We start from the raw sequence: 22,540 nt of genomic DNA, 5'->3' as shown, positions 1-22,540 counted from the left end.
TTAATTGCAAAATTACTTTCAGCAAACATTATTTACTTTAGCTCACTCTCTTCCCTCATTAACTTTCTTTTTACTATGTTCAAGAGGCATTAATTAGTAAAACTCTGGGCTTTAATGTTCTTCCAATAAGGACACTCGGTAATCACTTTAGCATGGGAAGGATCCTAAGTGGAATGTGACAGAGGATAGATCAAGGTAGGGTTTCATAAACAGTCTTTTTGTTTACCTTATAATTGAAAACAAATAAATCATCCACATGAGCTGGTCCTTCACTGTGCATTTATACAATTCCTTGGTTGCTTTTCAGTGATTGCGCAACGTCGTGGCGAGTGCATGTCGGTGGGTGGATTTTCAGGCGGAAATGCTGGACTCTGCCATTTTTTTGGTGGCGACAATACATACCAATTCCAGAATAGTTCCAGCTCTTTATCGATCTATCCGAGACATTGGAAAGCGGCACGAAAAGCCTATCTCAGCTCCAGCACAATACACAGCTCTTAGATGAACAGTTGACAGTTTGGTAGCTCGTCCCCACTGACTCTTGTTTCCGCCTTTCTATCCATAACCACCACATTTTGCGCGCGCTACACAGTTCCGTTCCCGAGGGAAACCACACCACCTTCTACTTGCAAAATAACTAAGTACCCTTAGTGAAGATCAGTCTTTACACAACAGCAAGTAGTTACTTCAAACACAATATATCGTTTGCACATATTGGTATTTCTATAAAAAATTATTTAAAGAAAATTACAATTACACGCATTAAGTTTTGTTCCCTACAAATGAGACAAGGAATTTAAATGATGATACACTACATTGCATAGAATCAAACCATGACATCAAAGTTTTTACAAATGATAGAATAAACACTCTCATGGTATCGATTCAATCCAACAACATTTACAGAAACTCAACGATATAACATTAAATAAAACAAAAGGCAAAATAAATCAGTTCAGCATTAGAGCTATGGTGTTACCTACAGACTGTCGGCCTACCGTTACCTCGATGCTGTATTATACCGAATATCGCACACAGATACACAGATGTACACTGTGGATGCGCCAGCAGTGGATGTAAGCTGTCAGTTTGCCATCTTCTCCTGCTGTGTGTCTGGATAACGGCATCCCAGCGGCATTAGCATGGTGCTCAGCTGAGGCTGATAAAGGTTGCCATGAGTGTGAGTGACGGTGCTCTGTCGGCCATTATGCTTTGTACAGCTTTGTTTGCTTTATTTTTCTTCCCTTTTTTTTGGAGGGGGTGGGTTGGGGAGGGAGGTGGGTGTCAGCAATTGGGGTGGTATTGCCAGCTGCATGTCACTGCCTTGTTAAACTGTGTGTGCCAGAATGAGATATTCATATCAGCGTACATTCCGCTGCAGAGTGAAAATCTCATTCTGGAAACACCCTTCAGGCTGTGGCTGAGCCATGTCTCCACAATATTCATTCTTCCGGGTGTACTAGCTCTGCAAGGTTCGCAGAAGAGCTCCTGTGAAGTTCGGAAGGTAGGAGACAAACTATTGGCAGAATTGAAGTTGTAAGGACGGGTTGTGAGTCTTGATTGTATATCTCAGATGGTAGAGCACTTTCCTGCCAAAGGCAAAGGTCCCGAGTTCGATTACCGGTCCCTCACCCAGTTTTAATCTGTGTGTGCCTCGTTGGTCCCTTGTATAAGTCAGAAGGCCTGTCATGACATGTCAAGTTTCGTACTTTCATTCCAGTTTGTTAAAATTAGTGTTATGTGTAGGTTGTCGTGTATTTACGTATGCAAGTAAGTGCTGCAGAGAACTATCATATGTTACTGGGACGCAAGGTCTTCCACATGCCTTAAGTTAGCTGATGTAAATGCTATATATGTTAATTTGTCGATTTTTCTGTGAAAATGTTAATTGCGGAATTTGTGCCACAGTGTGCAAGCATTTAGATGTGTCCCGACTGAACTGATGAACACGCCGTGGATGTTCTTATGTAAAGTTTTGCGTGAATACCCACTTTAAGGCATTTTGCTGCAATATTGGTCTTAATATTTTGAGTTTTAGCATTGAGCATTAGCACTCAGTGTATCACATTTCGTGTGTCACCGTGCTTTGTTGTTTTAATGTAATGCGCATGAGAAATTACAGACTTACATTTTCATATCAATTGTAAGGTAGAAGATTTGTTGTGTCACAGTCAAACGCAATACACTGAAGCTCCAAAGAAACTGGTATAGGCATGCGTATTCAAATACAAAGATGTGTAAACAGGCAAAAGACGGCGCTGCGGTCGACAACGCCTATATAAGACATCAAGTGTCCGGTGCTGTTGTTAGATCGGTTACTGCTGCTACAATGGTGGGTTTTCAAGATGTAAGTGAGTTTGAACGTGGTGTTATAGTCGGCACATGAGCGATGGGATACAGCGTCTCCGAGGTAGCGGTGAAGAGTTTTCCCGTACGACTATTTCAGAAATGCACCGTGAATATCATTAATCCGGTCAAACATCAAATCTCCGACGACGCTGCGGTCGGAAAAAGATCCGACAAGAACCAGACCAACGACGACTCAAGAGAATCGTTCAACCTGGCAGAAGTGCAACCCTTCCGCAAATTGCTGCATTCTCATCAATATCCGACCGAATATGTGCGTAGGTTTTATCTGGCAGTACTTCATTATGGATAACAACATCATCTGCGAAAATCTGAGACTGGTATTGATAGTGTTTTCAAAGTCATTAATACACAATAAGAAAAGCGAGGATCCAAAGAAACTTCCCTGGGGCACACCTGATGTTACTTGTACACCTGTCGACGCTCTAGGCAAGATACCCTGCTGCATCCAAGAAATCCTTCTCAGTCCAGTCAGCAATTTCGCTTGATACCTTAAAAGATCGTATTTTCGATAATAGATGTAGCTATTTTACTGACTCAAATACCTCGATCCGTGGTTTTCACAATGTCATGTGAGGAGAGAAGCTGATCTGATGTGATGAAAATTTTCGGACCCGGCAGGATATCCGAAAGCACTAACGCGCTGCTTCCTGGACTCGGGTAGGTGCGCCGGCCCCGGATCGAATCCGCCTGGCGGATTAACTACGACGGCCGTTGTGCCAGCTAGACTGGATGTGGTTTTTAGGCGGTTTTCCACATCCTACTAGGTGAATACTGGGCTGGTCGCCACGTCCCGCCTCAGTTACACGACTCGCAAACATCTGTCATAGGACTGTGCAACTGGTCCCGGCGGAGGTTCGAGTCTTCACTCGGGCATGGGCGTGTGTGTTAGTCCTTAGGGCCATCAACAAGTGTCAGATTGCGAACCATTCAACGAAACATCATCGATCTGAATTTTGGAGCCGCTGTCCCACTCGTGTACCCTTGATGACTACACGACACAAAACTTTATGCCTCGCCTGGGACTGTCAACACTGGCATTCGACTGTTGATGACTGGAAACATGTTCTCTGGTCGGACGAATCTATTTTCAAATTATATCGAATGGATGGACGTGTATGGGCATGGAGACAACCTTACGAACCCATGAACCCTGCATGTCAGCATGGGACTGGTGGATGGTCTGAAATGATGTGGGGCGTGAGTAGGTGGCTTGATGAAGCACTCCTGATACCTCTAGATACTACTCTCACAGGTAGCATGTACATAAGAATCCTGTCTGATCACCAGCATCCATTCCTGTCCATTGTGTATTCCGATAGACTTGGGAAATTCCAGCAGGAGAATGCTACAGAGTGGCTCCAGGAACACTCTTCTGAGTTTAAACACTTCCACTGGCCACCAAACTCACCAGACATGAACATTATTCAGCATATGTGGGATACCTTTCAACGTGCTGTTCAGAAGACATCTTCACCCCCTCGTACTCTTACGGATTAATGGACAGCCCTGCAGAATTCATTGTGTCCAGCACAACTTCAGACATTAGTGGAGTTCGTGCCACGTCGTGTTGCGGCACTTCTGCGTACTCGCGGGGCCATACACTATATTACGCAAGTGTACAAGTTTCTTTGACTCTTCAGAGTAAGTAAAATTCGAGCTATAACTGTTGGGATCAGCCAGCGTGAATTCTCTCTTGCAGTAAAGTGTAAAGTTCACTCTTGGTTCCTTTTAATAAACGATTAATTTAAATTTGTCCAATAAATCCACCAGCACCTTATACTCCCTCAGTCCGTCGCTTCCTGCCATTCCAAAATTGTTGGATAGACGGAATCTACGGTAGTATCTGCAACTGTTGTTTGCTAAATATTGTGCATGAATAAAGCCAATAGCGTTGCACGCGGGTGGCAGTCAGTGGATCAGGACACCGTATATCTTCAGATTTCAGGACAGTGAAGCCATCTGGGTGTCAGCTGATAGCGGCGGAGCTCGCTCGGAAGGGTCAGTTGACTGGGCTGATCAGAGACGTGGGAGCCGACGTCGTGCAGCCCTGCTGCGAGCGCAACATGGCCTTCATCGTGCTACTCGTCATGCTCGTCATGGTCGGCGGAATCTCCTTGTGCCTGGTGGTCGGGTACAGGCGCAACGCGTCACCAACAACACCCAGTGTCAATACAACGGTAAAAGGTGAGCTCCGAGTGCCTTATACTGACTTTATTGCCTTACTGTATCGAATAAGTTGTCAAAACAAAACTTTACACAGCATCGCAGTGTAAGCTCACTGGACAAAAATATTAGTGAAACTGTTGGGTGTCGGCTGAGGTGGGAGCGTACCCCTAGGACGCCAGAAAATTTTGGTGCACAACAGAATGAGGAATCACCCCAAATAATGATGTAGATTAATCATAAACAAAGAAAACTTCTTATTTATATGAGTATTAATCCGGGTGACCAAATCAAACATGAAACAAATGGGTACTTACCACTCACGTAATTATGGAAACGAGAGGATGGCTCCTCCAGTCATGAATGGAAACAAGTGGACACCATAACAACCTGTCATGTTGGATTTGAACTTGAAAATAACTACTGGCATCTTAAACAGAACCATTGACAATTGGACAAGGGACTACAACTCAAAGTGGAACCTCGGCACAGGTTGATGCTGAGAAAAAAATATAATTACGTTAATAGTGCGTGGATATGGCCAGTGACTGCAAATATTGTTAATTAAATGTGGAAAGTTCACAGAAATATAGGAGTGTACCTCATAAGATTTCCAGATTGAACTTTGAGAGGAGCAGGCTGCATTTGTGACTTCAACCACACGTACTGAGCGCCTGAAGCGAGCGAATTAGTCTAGTCTGGGTGCCTATTCTGTATCTTTCCGCCATTGTGCCGATCGTTTCGGTACTCAAGAGCACCGAACGGTCTAGTACTCGAATTAGAGTCCTTGCGTTATTCCGTATGCATTTCGGTGACGATACCGTTCGGGTCTAGAGAACCGAAGCGCTGTTGTCGGTTCGTGTCGAGCAAGCCAATCAAAAGCAAGCGGCCGCAGATCCGCGCATGCGCACTGCAGCGCACACAGCTCCACTAACACAAAGCAGCTAGCAGACTACACAGGCGTACTATCCCAGATGACTTACGTGATCTGGGGTGCTATTCTTCCAAGTACCGAAAATTGCGTTTACGCATGACGCCGCATAACATCGAGCTGAAGCGCCCGCCTTCATCGCCCTTGCCTCCTCCTTAACAGTATCAGGCGCAGCATATCCATTTCCATGATACTCGGCTGAAATGCATAAAATTTTTTACAGTTTCTCTGACCGCATGTTTCCAGGCATGCATAATAACGATAGCGTATTTGACTGTATTCGGCAGATTGTCGTAAACGCCGCTTTATGTCATCTTATGCTCTTTCACACTGACATCGTGTTTTGGATTTTACATTTCGGAAAATGAGTTAGGAATAGTGTGTAGTACCACATTGTAATAATACATGTATAAAAACACCCGAAAAATTGACTCTGAGAGTTTCAAAGAATGAGAAGATAAACATAATGTAATAACTCGCACCTAGAGATCCAAATGATGAAGTAGCCCACTTTCCTATATGATACGTCAACAATTTGGGTCTTAAATTGAAAAAAAAAACGCATTTTCGAGAGGTCCTGCAGTTTGTAGAAGTTTATAACATGCATCTCATTAATGAAAATGTTTCGTATAAGGTGATACAGTCTAAATATTACGGCAGAGATCTTTCATCTCTGTCTACCGTGGTTGAGGATTCGATCGCAGAAAAATACTTGTAACAAGCAATAGTATGAAGATGACTGGTGATAATTACATTCTCAGTAATTTAAGTTGTGCTCATAGATTCCTGTCTAACCGCAAACTCGGAAATCGCTACATATCCCGAAACAATGGTGAATTATTACTGACAAGAAAAAATATAAAGGTGACTATCGGTTGATTCACTCAAAGCAATTTCATCTCCAACAATTTCATATTTCGTATTTTAAACACACATAAATCACGAAATCATTACTGAGGAAGTGAACTCTTTCGTGCAAAAAAATCTTAACACGAATAACAATGTCTCAGAATATTTTGCATATATGAAGAGGAAAAAACAAATTTGTATTTATCCATGCGAGAACCAATGACCTTTCGCACCGCTTTCCCGCGCGGTAACCACTTGGCGATGCCGGACATCGGTAAAATAGGGCTCAATTCTTGTATTATTACGTAGAGGAACGTAGGCTGATTTCCATGCCAAACGGTGCTGCGTAAGTCATAAATGCGTGATAGTTTGGAAGGTTTCCAATATCAGGCTTCACATAATTGCTTTCCATTGTTACTTGAAAGTTGTAAACACCTTTCGATAATTACTAACTAAACCATTTGTGGGAAAAAATACATAAAGTCACTAGTAACGTCAGTTCATACTCATGTAATATACGTAAACAGAGCTGATGTCTTGATATTAATGCTCTTTAAACTCTTCTTTCCAAAAAGTAATATGTATTTTGAGAGAATATTGACCGAAAATTTTTTTGGATGAAATCATTCACAGTAACAACCTAACCTGACCATCTTTCTAACAAAGAAAAATAGTGTATTATGAACTCACTTTCCAACCAGATTCGTTCAATGGCGATTCTTTTGTAACACAATCACTAAATCCAAAGCTAAAACCGCTAAATATGTTTAAAATAACAAATTATAGGTGTACATAAACCACAGCTCACCGATCGACAGGACCAGACCGAAATCCAAAACCTCTCGGTACAATCGTCGTAAAATCGGTGAGAGGACCGTTCGGTAACAAGTCTCAGAAGCTTACTGAATAGGATATTTCGATAAAAAACCGAAAATGACGTCACTACCCAGACTAACCTACTACACCGATTGGTATGAACGATACAGAATAGGGTTCCAGAACTGGAAATCGCCTCCCAGTGAGCGCTGAGATTCAGATTTCCAACGAATGAAAAATACGTAAGAGCGTTAAACAATTTCAAACTCTTTTCTATCTCATTATTCGTCAGCTAATAACTAAAAAGTGGACAGCCGTAGCCACGAAGCTTCCCCACTCAGTAACGCAGTTGTGAAATTGACAAATAGGCAACTCTGCGTGTAGCCAGAGCTTGAAAGCACGAGCTGTCCAGAGAAACACCCAATAACCCAATTAGAAGGTAGTATTCTGAAAGATTAAACTGGACGTTACTCTGTGATATCGTAGCAAACATTCACATGGCCTGAGGAAAGCCACACCTGCCTAGAGTTCTCACATCTGGGTAAAAGGCTTCTACAAAGAATTCCATGTTCCCAGGAACAGAGGAACCAGCGTTGCACAACCCTCTTTGGGAGCGAGCTGGGGGAAAGGAAAGGTTAGCCTCGCCACCTGTGGACGGGCCTCTGCCCGGAGCTAAACGTTTTGTAACGGCAGATCCCTCTTAAAAGGTCACTTATCTCACGCAACTTGTGAAATAAAGTAGTGAACAGGTTCAGAGAAAGATGGCCATTTTATCAACCCCTGGAGGTATGGTAATCCCACTGCATTCGCTAGCTACTTAATTGTGGGATTGCTGATTGCTACAGTCTACCTCATGTCGCATACATTTTCTATGCATTGATATCGAGTGACTTATCTGGTCTGTCGAAGTGCGATAGGGGGCCTAAATATCTGGCAAACAAGGAAAAAAAAGTACATGCCACCCTGAGAACTCAGTTCTTGGAAGATGAGAGTTCACAGCACACTCATCATGAGGAGGTGGAAGACAGAGCATCACATGGCGACTGAGTAGAAACAACCTCTCGGTTCATGTTCACGGTATCCTTAGTGAGTGAGCTCAACCAGTCGTACGAAAAACGCCCCTAAAACAACACAGAAAAACCTCCACCTTGAACTGCATCCTCCACACACTTTGGTTTAAACGCCTCATTGGGGCGTTAGTGCAGTCGACGGTTTGTATAATTTAAGAAGAGGCAAAACAGCGACGCATCGAGTCATACAACGCTACACCACTCAGTTGCTGTCCAGTTTATGTGCTGTCTGGCACACTGACATACAGCTCTGTCTGCCACTACAAACAAAGACCTTACTCCCAGTACCTAACTCCACACGTACCTTAGCATGCAGATCGGTTCGGAAAGTATGAAACTGTTTTAGGTACTTCACCACTCACTGACCAGAAAATTTGTCCCGTTTAAATCGAATGTCTTTGCCTAAGCGTGCCCTCATCTCCAACCCTGTCGGTTAGAATTAGACACATCAAAAAAGTTTTGCATCATCTAGGTTCCGAGAGTTTCGGAACCTGTTCAGAAAATTGGAATAGAGACCAACATAAACATTATTTCCGCCTTTTCTATTGTTCATGGAAACCACACATTGCTTGTACCACCAAACAGCGAAATCTTCAGAGGTTGTGGTCCAGACTTCTGTACACACCGGTACGTCTAATACCCAGTAGCACGTCCTCTTGCATTGACGCTTTCCTGTATTCGTCATAGCATACTATGAACGAGTTCATCAAGATACTGTTGTCCCAGATTGTCCCACTCCCAGATTGCTTTGGCGTAGATCCCTCAGAGTGGTTGATCGGTCACCTCGTCCATAAACAACCATTTTCAGTGTATCCCAGGCATGTTCGATAGAACTCATTTCTGGAGAACATGCTGGCCACTCTAGTCGAGCGATGTCATTATCCTGAAGGAAGTCATTCACAAGGTGTGTACGGTGGGGACACGAATTGTCGTCCTTGCCAATATGCTGTCGATATGGTTGCACTATCGCTCGGAGGATGGCATTCACGTATCGTACAGTCGTTACCGCGCCTTCCCTGACTACCAGCGGCGCACGTTGGCCCCACATATTGCCACCCAAAAACAGCACGCAATCTCCACTTTGTTGCACCCGCTGGACAGTGTGTCTAAGGCGTTCGTCCTTACCGGGTTGCCTCCAAACACGTCTCCAACGTTTGTGTGGTTGAAGGCACTCATCGGTGAAGAGAACGTGATGCCAGTCCTGAGCGGTCCATTCCACATGTTGTTGGGTCAATCTGTACCGCTTTGCACTGTGTCATGGTTGCAACGATGGACCTCGCTATGGACGTCGAAGTGAAGCTGCGCTTCATGCAGCCTATTGCGCACAGTTTGAAATGTAAGACAACGTCCTGTGGCTGCACGAAAAGCATTATTCAACATCGTGGCGTTGCTGTCAGGGTTCCTCAGAGCAACAATCCGTAGGTAACGGTCATCCAGTCCTTGGGCGGCCTGAGCGAGGCATGTCATCGACAGTTACCGTCTTTCTGTATCTCCTCCATGTCCGAACAACATCGCTTTGGTTCACTCCGAGACACCTGGACACTCCCTTGCTGAGAGTCCTTCCTGGCACAAAGTAACAATGAGGACGCGATCGAACCGCGGTATTGTATGTCAGGGCATAGTTGAACCATGGACAACACGAGCCGTGTACCTCCTTCCTGGCGAAATGACGGGAAGTGATCGGCTGTCGGATCCCCTCCGTCTAATGGGCGCTGCTCACGCATTGTTGTTTACATCTTTGGGTGGTTTTAGTGACATCTCTGAACAGTGAAAGGGACTGTGTCTGTGATACAATATCCACAGTCAACGTCTATCTTCAGGAGTTCTGGGAACAGACCACTGTTCTCAGGTCATGTTGCGTGCCCGCGAGTGGTACACCATTCGTTGTACACATGTGGTAGAGTCTGTGCTGAGACCCCAGCAAAACTGACAGTTTTGTGCATGGTGTGACTAGGGGCACTTCCATAAACGATAGCTCCTTTCTGCCACTCTGCAGCGTGTCCAATCAGTCCATCGTGCAGCAATGGTTCGACACAACCGACTAGTTCTCTACTATCCACAGGGCACCAAAGCGACCTATGTGATCATTTAAGGGGGCGGCTAAGCTTTTTGTCCACTGAGCTTGAGTTGTTATAGTGGAACACGATGTGATAAGAAAAACCATCTCTATGCCGCATACTGCCGGCGTTTGTTCTTTACGGGTGATATTCGTGAGTAATCCACTTATGATTTTTCTTTTTCTTTTCGAAGCTTAAGTTCTATTCGGCATCCTCCATTATGGTCTTCTTCCATTGTTCCCATGCGTCACTGCTTTTTTCTTTGTTGTACTATATTCTCGAATTCCTGTTTTTGTATGTTGATGAGTTCTTCTACAGGACGTTTCATAATGACGTTTTAAGATTGTGGGAACAAGTTCTTCATCTACATCGTCTACATGGATACTCTGCAAATCACATTTAAGTGCCTGGCAGAGGGTTCATCGAACCACCTTCACAATTCTCTATTATTCCAATCTCGTATAGAGCTCGGAAAGAATGAACACCTATATTTTTGCGTACGAGCTATGATTTCCTTATTTTATCGTGGTGATCGTTCCTTCTTGTATAGATCGGTGTCAACAAAATATTTTCACATTCGGAGGATAAAGTTGGTGATTGGAATTTAGTGAGAAGATTTCGTCGCAACTAAAAACGCCTTTCTTTTAATGATGTCCAGCCCAAATCCTGCATAATTTCTGTCACACTCTCTCCTATGTTTCGTAATACAAAACGTGCAGCCTTTCTTTGAACTTTTTCGACGTACTTCGTCATTCCTTTCTGGTAAGGATCCCACACCGCGCAGCACTATTCTAAAAGAGGAAGGACAAGCGTAGTGTACGCAGTCTCCGTAGTAGGTCTGTTACCTTTTCTAAGTGTCCTGCCAGTAAAACGCAGTCTTTGGTTTGCCTTCCCCACAGCATTTTCTATTTGTTCCATCCAATTTAAGTTGTTCGTAGTTGTAATACCTAGGCCATTAAACGTGCTGTTCAGAAGAGATCTCCACCCCTCGTTGTCTTACGGATAAAAGGACACCCGTGCATGATTGATGGTATCAATACCCTCCCACTTCAGGCATTAGTCGAGTCCATGCCACGTCGTGGTGGGGCACATGTGCGTGCTCGCGGGACCTCTACACGATATTAGGCACGTGTACCAGTTTCTTTGGCTCTTCAGTGTAGTATGCATATGCGCGCGCACCTTTCTCGACGAAGCCTGCTTTCATTTGGATGGGTTCGTCAGTGAGCAAAATTGGCGCATTTTGGGGACTGAGAGAACGCATTTGGCTATCGCAACGTCTCTTCACCCTCAGCGGGTGACTGCGTGGTATGCAGTGCCCAGTCACGGAATAATGCGGTACTGTTATATGTTCCTGATGCCTGTTGCTTCCCAAAACCCACGTGACTCCAGTCCTCCGTGCATGCCGCAGAGCACTGCACTCCGTGTGCGTAGCTAAGGACTGCCCTCCGTGCTCAGTGGTCGCGGCGACAACTTCAGTGCACAGGCCGGCAGCTGCCCGAACAACTGCAGCGGACCAGGTGTTTCCTTCCCTGTTCATGTGCCAACTACCGACCGAGACCGTGCACGAGGCAACGCCGCTCGACTTCCACGTTCTCACAGATCACCAGCACCACGGCGTACTCTCGACAAGCCTTCCTGATACCGACTGCCAGAGACATTGTGTCACAGCTCGACAACTAACCTATACGTAGTATCTTCGCAAATATGTGATGTGCTCTACGAGTGTCAGACTAACAGGAGAAAGTATGTTATACTCAACGGCGGAAGCCCTACAAAAACGAAAGTTACGCCGAGGAAATCTAATAGGAGCCCTAATGGCGGGTTGTTAATGCCGAGTTGTTAAATTTTCTCTATTCAACACGTTATAACACAGGAAATAATTACCTTTACAAGTACCAAACTTGGTAGCGTTAATGTCAAGGACTTGGGGAAGAGAAACACTGAAGAATCAACCCAGTTGAAAGGTTTTTATTGTGCTCCTACGGTACATCGTACCATTACACACAGTTACCATTACTGCTACAAAAGGGGAGCAATGTGGCGTCCGTAAATGTCCAGAAGAGTCTGAAAGGGCAGGACTGCATTCTGCCCAGCAGTACAGAGCATGTCTCTAGGTATGCCAGCTACCTGTCTTGATATGCTGCGCTTCAGATCAGCATATGTGTGAATGTTCCCCTGGTAAACCCCATCCTTCAGGTAGCCTCACAAACAAATCACAAGGAGTGAGATAACGTGATCGTGCCTGCCAAGCATTTGCAAACGATCGGCGCATAATTCGATCGTTTCCAAATGTGTTTAGGAGAAGCAGATGAACTTCACAAGCGATGTACGCTGGGGTCACATCTTGCACGAAAACCGTTAATTTCAATGCGTCTCTTCCTGCAGGGCGGGTATGACATACTGGCGAAACATATTTCAGTAATGCTGGCCAGCCACACTGCAAGTCTTTGGCCCTTGAGCGCCCACCTGTTGAAAAAGAATGGACCAATGGTGAACACAGCCGTGAAGCAACACCATACGGTGACACGTTCACAATACAGAGGAACTTCGTGCACAGTGACTGGAGGTGAAGACCCTCCACTCAGCAGTTCTGTGTGTTAACCTCACCTGTCAGAGAAAAATGAGCTTCGTCTGTTCATAGGATGGTCCAGGGCCAGCCCTTGTCAATTTCAGTCTTTGCGAGAAAATGGAGAGCGAAGTCAACACTTCGTTGTGAGTCCTGTGGTGCAAACTGCTGTACGATATGGATCTTGTACGGATACCATGTGGGAATCGTATGAAGCACCTTCCGTACAGTGGACCACGGTAGTCTCAACTGTCGTGACACAGTACGAACACTGCCTGGTAATCGGGAAGTGCGTGCTGCGTTCTCTGCCATAGCGACAGCGATTTCATCAGCCAGCTGTGGTGCAACCGGCCATCGGCCTCTTCCCAGAGCGACGCCCAGTTCTCCAGTTGATTCAGACTTCTTCATCATGCTCCGCACAGTAGGTGGAGAAAGAGGACCCTTCCGTAATCCTTTCATCCGGCGAAATGCCCTGCTCCGTTTGTTCAAGCACGTGTTGACACGTCAACAAGTGCTCTGTGACTGGTCAGATGTGTGAGACTATGAATCACAATGACAGATCACGGTACCTGGTGGCCATTGTCGGAACTGGACGGTCTCGCTGTGACACATGGAAATCATGCACCCCATAATCTGGACATTAATGCTGCCAAGTCTGGTACTCGTAAGGTAATTAGTGTCCGTTTTATAACCTGCTAAATAGGGAAAGATCAATTATAACCACCCGGTACTTTGTAGAAGATCTCAGAGAGAACTGTAATTACACTCTGTCTTCAGTCCACAAGTGGCCCTTCGGGACCATCCGACCGCCGTGTCATCCTCAGAGGAGGATGCGGATAGGAGGGGCGTGTGGTCAGTGCACCGCTCTCCCGGTCGTTACGATGGTTTTCTTTGACCGGAGCCGCTACTATTCGGTCGAGTAGCTCCTCAATTGGCATCACGAGGCTGAGTGCACCCCGGAAAATGGCAACAGCACATGGCGTCTTGGATGGTGACACATCCAAGTGCCGGCCACGCCCGACAGCGCTTAACTTCGGTGATCTCGCGGGGAACCGGTCTATCCACTGCGGCAAGGCAGAACTGTAGGAATGGAACACAAAGAACGAGCTGCCCATATTGAAGGATCAGCAGCGTTATGCGTACTTGGGCGAATTAGGCTGGTACTGAGTGGAGTTGAATTTGCTTGCTTGGCTGGATGCGAATCGGCGAGACGAGGACGGCCGGCCGGAGTGGCCGAGCGGTTCCAGGCGCTTCAGTCTGGAACCGCGTGACCGCTACGGTCGCAGGTTCGAATCCTGCCTCGGACATGGGCGTGTGTGATGTCCTTAGGTTAGTTAGGTTTACGTAGTTCTAAGTTCTAGGGGACTGATGACCTCAGATGATAAGTCCCATAGTGCTCAGAGCCTTTTGAACCATTTAGACGAGGACGAGGAGGACGTGCGACCACTCCATGTGAGCTCAGGTGCACAGAAAAGGAGCACGTGACCAGTAATTGATAGTTCCTGGTACGGAGAATTTGGACGCTTGAGAGGACAGACAGTGTTCCAGGAAATGGCGGAGTGTTGGACAAGCCGAAAGATGCCTTCTAAGAGCTCTTCAAGAATCTATAGTAATTCATAGTCAAGTATTAAAGCAGCGATTGAATCTGAATAAACCTGGGATCTCAGAAAAGTGAGGTGCATAAAATGACACAACAATATTTCAGCATATTTAAAACTAAGAGGATATAAAATGTAGACTGGCAATGGCAAGGAAAGCGTTTCTGAAGAAGAGAAATTTGTTAACATGGACTATAGATTTAAGTGTCAGGAAGTCATTTTTGAAAGTACTTGTATGGAGTGTAGCCACGTATGGAAGTTTAACATGGACGATAATTAGTTTGGACAAGAAGAGAATAGAGGCTTTCGAAATGTGGTGCTACAGAAGAATGCTGAAGATTAGATGGGTGGATCACATAACTAATGAGGAGATACTGAATAGGATTGGGGAGAAGAGGAGTTTGTGGCACAACTTGACCAGAAGAAGTGATCGGTGTGAAGGAGGGTAGCGTGGAGGGTAAAAATCGTAGAGGGAGACGAAGAGATGAATACACCAAGCAGATTCAGAAGGATGTAGGTTGCAGTAGGTACTGGGAGACGAAGAAGCTTGCACAGGATAGAGTATCATGGACAGCTGCATCAAACCAGTCTCAGGACTGAAGACGACAACGACAACAACACTTTTCCGACTTTCATTAAGGTCGGAATGTAGCTGTGGTGAGCGTACTGTAAGACCTTCGGTACACACACCATCAGATTATTTGACTTGTCGCTCTAACGAAGTAGGCGAGTGTCAGCAATATGTCTCCTGGTCTTATCGTGGCGTGTTTATCTTCTGCCGTTAGGTCAGACGATAGAAATGCCACTTGGACGCTTAGAGTAGCAGATTCACGGTGACCAGTTTTAAACAGAAGGTGATTAATTTTCTCACACATTTATTAAAATAATAAGAAGCATAAAAACATCTTAAGTTGGTTCTGGATGCTATTTACAATTGACAATCTGAAGTTCCTTTGGTCTTGCTACGTTAATCTTATTCTCACATATCTCTGATACTTGACAAAAGTATCTATACATTTATCTTCATGGCTATGTACAGGAATATGGTAATCTTATTAGGCGCAGACTGAAACTTGACTACAGACTAATGCAGACTAATGCAGACTGACTAATCGGAGGTCTGTACACTCGTCATAATACATCACGCGTTCAGGTATCATCGCGATGTGATCCGTGAGGAGAAAAGGTTCTAAGTTAGCAGCAATCTCATTGGCTGCGTTACATATTAATACGAGGATCGGCGTAAGCAGAATTTGGTTTGTCTTGATGGCAGCGCCATCTCGTAGTGCGGACGAGCGCTGCGCCTGCGCTGTTGTGCTTAGCGGGGCGCGCTCTAGTGGAAAGTTGTGTACGCACTGACTACGCGGAACTATGTACACAACAGTAGCCTATCGCGATTGCGGATTATCGTATCGCTACATTGCTGCTCGCGTTGGTCGAGATCCAATGACTGTTAACAAAATGTGGAATGGGTGGGTTCAGGAGAGTAATACGGAACGCCGTGCTAGATCCCAATGGCCTCGTATCACTAGCAGTCGAGATGACAGGCATCTTATCCGCATGGCTGTAACGGATCGTGCGACCACGTCTCGATCCCTGAGTAAACAGATGGGACGTTTGCAAGACAACAACCATCTGCACGAACAGTTCGACGACGTTTGCAGCAGCATGGACTATCAGCTCGGAGACCATGGCTGCATCACAGACAGGAGTGCCTGCGATGGTGTACTCAACGACGAACCTGGGTGCACGAATGGCAAAACGTCATTTTTTCGGATGAATCCGTGTTCTGTTTACAGCATTATGGCGGTCGCATCCGCGTTTGGCGACATAACGGTGAACGCACATTGGAAGCGTGCATTCGTCATCGCCATACTGGCGCATCACCCGGACTGATGGTATGGGGTGCCATTGGTTACACGTCTCGGTGACTTCTTGTTCGCATTGACGGCATTTTGAATAGTGGACGTTACATTTCAGATGTGTTGCGACCTGTGGCTCTGCCATTCATTCGATCCGTGCGAAACCCTACATTACAGCAGGATAATGCACGAACGCATGTTGCAGGTCCTGTACGGACCTTTCTGGATACAGAAAATGTTCGACTGCTGCCCTGGCCAGCACATTCTCCAGATCTCTCGTCACCTGAAAACGTCTGAGCAATGGTGGCCGAGCAACTGGCTCCTCACAATACGCCAGTCACTACTCTTGATGAACTGTGGTATCATGTTGAAGCTGCATGGGCAGGTGTACCTGTACACGCCATCCAAGCTCTGTTTGACTCAATACCCAGGCGTATCAAGGCCGTTATTTTGGACAGAGGTGGTCGTTGTGGGTGCTGGTTTCCCAGGATCTATGCACCGAAATTGCATGAAAATGTTATCACATGTCAGTTGTAGTATAATATATTTGTCGAATGAATACCCGTTTATCATCTGCATTTCTTCTTGGTGTAGCAATTTTAATGGCCAGTAGTGTATATCTCCGCGCCGCGTTCATCTAGTGCAGGGCCGGCCAAACGCTGCACAGTGTGCACACGTGCGGAAGTGCTGCACATGGGCGCACGTGTGCGACAGCGACATGTTATTAGACATGCGTCCTAAATAAACGGCGGCGGCTCCACTTCGCTGTTTATGTCGTAAAAGCAAGAGCGCAACACACCCAGTCTCGTTTACCCCTGGTAACCGTAACCTTAACAGAGAAGTACTGAGAAATGGCAGGTACAGTGAAAAAGCAAAGGACGGGAGATCTATGTTTTCAGTCGTTTAAAAATGACTGGGTACTGCAATTCTTTTTTGTAGCCGTTGGCGAAAACTCACAGTGTTTGCAGTGTCGCGGAATAATAGGCGGCCAGCGTAAGTTTTCAATTGAAAGACATGTTAGGATTTATTCCTTTCATAATCAAAAATTATTGTTCACTAACTGTGCATTATTTCCTCATTCTGCTCCATGTTACATTACTACCAGGAAAGTTGGTCATTAAACCGATTGTTCCAATGTATACTTACATTTAGGTTTTTTTTAATGTGTGAAGGGTTAGGCTCAGATGATGTCGATAAAACATAACATTCATCTAGTTGTCAGTTATTATTCAGATTTCAGATGGAACTGATGAAAGATATAGCAATAATGGTATTGAAATAACAGGTGATCGTCGAGAGGTGTGCGGGTACCATTCTGTTCAGAGGTCAGTGAGACAGAAATTATGTGGGTGTAACTGAGAGCACCGAGAATTAGTTATAGGAAACCCTGCATTAGTTTAATGTTATCTGAAATCGTGAATAAGGTTCGCTGGAAGTCGCTCTTTTTCCCAAATACTAGATCAATAACATAATGCGTATTTACGTGCCGCCAGTCATGCTGCCTTAATAAAAAGCGACATACCTTCCCATGGTTGGCTTGCAAGCTGTGGAAAGAGCACTAGAATGCGCCGGTACAGAGTAGCCCAGCAAGTGGACAAAGCGACATCTATGCGTAGAAACATGCACTACATGAACGCTGACGGCTGCGGCGTGCACGGTGTGACCCGAAAATTGCACACGTGCAGGAGCAACGCACGCGTGCAGAATTTCTGGCCGGCCTTGACCTAGTGGGACGGCGCCTGGCGTTTGGTGACGGGTGGCTTATCTACGGTAGCCCGTGACCAGCGGCCGCTATAAGGAACCTCTGGAGCGTGAACTGTTCTGCTCTTGACCCAGTTTCGTGAAGCTTTTTCTTTTTTAATTGCGGAAGGCAGACAGCCCCCTTCACCCTCGACCGTCGCCTCTCCTGGACCCCCCATCTCCGGATAATCCAAGCCAAGGCACACAACCGACTCCGCCTCCTCAAGCTCCTTTCGGGCCGTACGTGTGGTCTGGACCCCTCCACCCTCCTCCACACATATAAATCCCTCATCCGCCCTATCCTCTGCTACACCCATCCGGCCTGGATCTCCGCCCCCCCCCCCTTCCTTTTATAAATCCCTTCAAATCCTTGAACGCCATGCTCTCCGCCTCACCTATCGCATCCGTCTCCCCTCCCCCACGCAGATCCTGTACGATCTCATTCCTTTCCCCCACCTCCTCCTTTTCCTTGAAAGGATACGGATCCTGTACACCTCCTGCAAACTCGACCCTCCACACCCGCTTGTCTCGCCCATCCTCTCCCAACCCCGCCCACTGCCGCGCCTGTATTCTCACGTCCACCCGGTCTCCATCTCTCCACCCTCATTACCCTCTCCCAAGGTGGCTTCTGGCAGCTCCCCCTCCCTGATGATGTCCTCCTCCCCTCCATCTACCCCTCCTATCAACTTTGATCCTCCCTCCCTCTTCCTCTGTCTGTTCCTTTGGGCACCCTCCCTCCTTAATCCCTTTCTCCCCACCCCTCCCCTGGGCTTCCCCTCCCCTGTCCCTCTCCCCCTCCTCCCATCTCCTCACCCATTGGCATCTTTGTTCTCCCCACCCTCTCCCCCCCCTCACCTTTCTTCCCCTCTTGGCAGGTCCCCAGACTCGCACACGCTACGTGGACTTTCGCGCGCCGGAGATCATCGCCATCTGTGTCTCATGTGTGTGTGTGACGTCGTTTTGTGTTCTTAGTGTCCGCCGTCACGCTTCTACGTTCACTTGTGCCATCGGATTCGTCAGTGTTCTGTGTGCCGTGTCAACGTGTTTTTGGTGTCGTTATCGTCGAGTGTGAACGGCTCCGTGTTTTTTTGTGTATCTGTGACCACTATTTTTTAGCCCGTCGCTATGTTCATTCTGTTTCTCCAACCTGTGTTCTGTCATTGTAAACACTATGGCTGAAGAGCGGCGTAGCATGCCGTAACAGCTTACCTGTTTGTATAGGTATTAAAATAACAATAAAGGAAAAAAAAGACAGCCCCCTGACCAAATACACTGCAGTACTGTGCCGGCACCACTATACCACGAGCAAACAGCTCTAACAACTTGTGAAGAGTGACAGCACTTCCACCGAACTCTTCCGCATCTTACTGTGTTGCCAAAACATACATGTGGCCGGACTTGTAACTCTGATGAGGGCGACCGGTTTTACTGGCCGTTTTAAGTGAACGACTTCGACTTTGTCCCTGTGGTGGCTGGCCGGAGCCTGGGTTTTACGTCTGACTGTATCTTCACGTTTTATGTCTGACTGTATCATCACGTAAGGTTCAGATTACCTTTGAAGACACCATTAAAGTCATTAATACAAAGTATGCTTAAAATTCATTGTCATGTAATTAGTTGAAACTGTTACACTAGTCTGTACTTAAAACATTTGTAAGCTGATTTGTTGAAAGTAGATGTTCTTGAATGAATTTTTTGTGCTTATTCTAGAAATAACTACCATTTTTGTCTATCACGTTAGGTTTTTGCCCAAAATAAGAAGTAATATTTTGACAATTTTCACTTCTGAGCCTACAAATATATTGTAACACCATTTCAAACAAGGTGCGTTTTTTTAATAAACATAGATTTAAAAATGAAATACATTTCTAAAATACTCCTCAGAACACCTCTAATTTGTTTAGTGAGTACCTCGTACGCAAACAAAAAGTCAACAGTGATCCATAAATTTTTAAACCTTCTTTTGTTTGACTTCTTGCAGATCCTTGTATATGATGACTGTACCACTTCAGCATCCAAGAGTTGTCGGCCAACATAGCTGCTATCCAGTGATACTAGTACCTCCACTTAACATCTCGGTGAATACGTTCACTCTGCTCTTTAATATAATAGTCCATATGTGAGTGTAGAAAGTGGACATTCACACTCATTTAACAACCCATCTTCTTAAAATTTTGCAACTTTTTTAAACAATGGCCTTGTAATTAGGATCTTCGTTATTCCACAGAAAGTTCTCAGTAACTGACCAGAAGACTGTCACACAGCTTTTTCTCTTTTCTTCACTGTCTTCTCAGAATTATCATCCATCGTCAATTTCCTTATGTGACGACGAAAACGAAAATTCCAGCTTTCAGTTTGTTTCGCATGGTGAAAGGAAATTTCTTGGAAAGGTACTTGTGCAGGGTCCTTCCCTTCTTTTGTCCACAATCTTAACCTTTCCACGCAATAGCGGCAAATTCTGGCGCCAATCCCTTCTGTTGGCCACCAAATTTCAGTTTCAAATAAGCATGGTAAGCTTTTTACTCAAAGTCTCTTTAGTCACTGTATAATTACCAAAATCTAACAAAACATATTTAGTTTCTTCACACACTTGCTTCTTGACATAGTTGTAATTATCAACAATAGGCAAAGTGTTTTATTAACAGTGTCTTAAATATACAGTTGTTGTTGTCGTCTTCAGTCCTGAGACTGGTTTGATGCAGCTCTCCATGCTACTCTATCCTGTGCAAGCTTCTTCACCTCCCAGTACCTACTGCAGCCTACATCTTTCTGAATCTGCTTAGTGTATTCATCTCTTCGTCTTCCTCTACGATTTTTACCCTCCACGCTGCCCTCCAGTACTAAATTGGTGATCCCTTGATGCCTCAGAACATGTTCCACCAACCGATCCCTTCTTCTTGTCAAGTTGTGCCACAAACTCCTCTTCTCCCAATTCTATTCAATACCTCCTCATTAGTTATGTGATCTACCAATCTAATCATCAGCATTCTTTTGTAGCTCCACATTTCGAATGTTCCTATTCTCTTCTTGTCCAAACTGTTTATCGTCCATGTTTCACTTCCATACATGGCTACATTCCATACAAATGCTTTCAGAAACGACTTCCTGACACTTAAATCTATACTAGATGTCAACAAATTTCTCTCCTTCAGAAACGCTTTCCTTTCAATTGCCAGTCTACATTTTATATCTTCTCCGACCATTATCAGTTATTATGCTCCCCAAATAGCAAAACTCCTTTACTACTTTAAGTGTCTCATTTCCTAATCTAATTCCCTCAACATCATTCGACTACATTCCATTATCCTCGTTTTGCTTTTGTTGATGTTCGTCTTATACCCTCCTTTCAAGACACTGTCTATCCCGTTCAACTGCTCTTGCAAACCCTTTCTGTCTCTGACAGAATTATAATGTCATCGGCGAACCTCAAAGTGTTTATTTCTTCTCCATGGACTTTAATGCGTGCTCCGAACTTCCTTTACTGCTTGCTCAATATACAGATTGATTAGCATCGGGAAGAGGCTACAACCATGTCTCACTTCCTTCCCAACCACCGCTTCCCTTTCATGTCCCTCGACTTTTATAACTGCCATCTGTTTTCTGTACAAATTGTAAATAGCCTTTCGCTCCCTGTATTTTACCCCGGCCACCTTCAGAATTTGAAAGAGAGTATTCCAGTTAACATTGTCAAAAGCATACAGAATAATCACAGAATACCACTTGTAATCCAAGCCTGTCAAACAAGCAACACTTTCGTGGTCACGCGACAACTAGCAGCAACAGCTGTACCAACATAAAGGTATAGAGGCCCGTACTGAAAAATTTCCCTCCAACAATACGCATAACCTACTAGCGTAGCAATATATCTTTGACGTCAAATTCTACATCTACATCTACATCTACATCCGTACTCCGCAAGCCACCTGACGGTGTGTGGCGGAGGGTACCCTGAGTACCTCTATCGGTTCTCCCTTCTATTCCAGTCTCGTATTGTACGTGGAAAGAAGGATTGTCGGTATGCTTCTGTGTGGGCTCTAATCCCTCTGATTTTATCCTCATGGTCTCTTCGCGAGATATACGTAGGAGGGAGCAATATACTGCTTGACTCTTCGGTGAAGGTATGTTCTCGAAACTTTAACAAAAGCCCGTACCGAGCTACTGAGCGTCTCTCCTGCAGAGTCTTCCACTGGAGTTTATCTATCATCTCCGTAACGCTTTCGCAATTACTAAATGATCCTGTAACGAAGCGCGCTGCTCTCCGTTGGATCTTCTCTATCTCCTCTATCAACCCTACCTGGTGCGGATCCCACACTGCTGAGCAGTATTCAAGCATTGGGCGAACAAGCGTACTGTAACCTACTTCCTTTGTTGTCGGATTGCATTTCCTTAGGATTCTTCCAATGAATCTCAGTCTGGCATCTGCTTTACCGACGATCAACTTCATATGATCATTCCATTTTAAATCACTCCTAATGCGTACTCCCAGATAATTTATGGAATTAACTGCTTCCAGTTGCT

General features: G+C 45.3%; 1 protein-coding gene across 1 annotated transcript in view; it reads left to right on the top strand.

The window, feature by feature from the left end:
• The window catches only part of LOC126365917 (uncharacterized), a 308,245-nt gene that overhangs the window by 274,082 nt on the left and 11,623 nt on the right, over window positions 1-22,540 (top strand). The window contains exon 2 of the mRNA XM_050008657.1: window positions 4,309-4,554. Coding sequence (XP_049864614.1) covers window positions 4,309-4,554 — 246 coding nt within the window. The remainder of the gene's footprint in view (window positions 1-4,308; window positions 4,555-22,540) is intronic.

Source organism: Schistocerca gregaria, chromosome 4 (assembly GCF_023897955.1).
Source record: "Schistocerca gregaria isolate iqSchGreg1 chromosome 4, iqSchGreg1.2, whole genome shotgun sequence".
NCBI lineage: Eukaryota > Metazoa > Arthropoda > Insecta > Orthoptera > Acrididae > Schistocerca > Schistocerca gregaria.
This window is presented reverse-complemented; position numbering and strand designations above follow the sequence as displayed.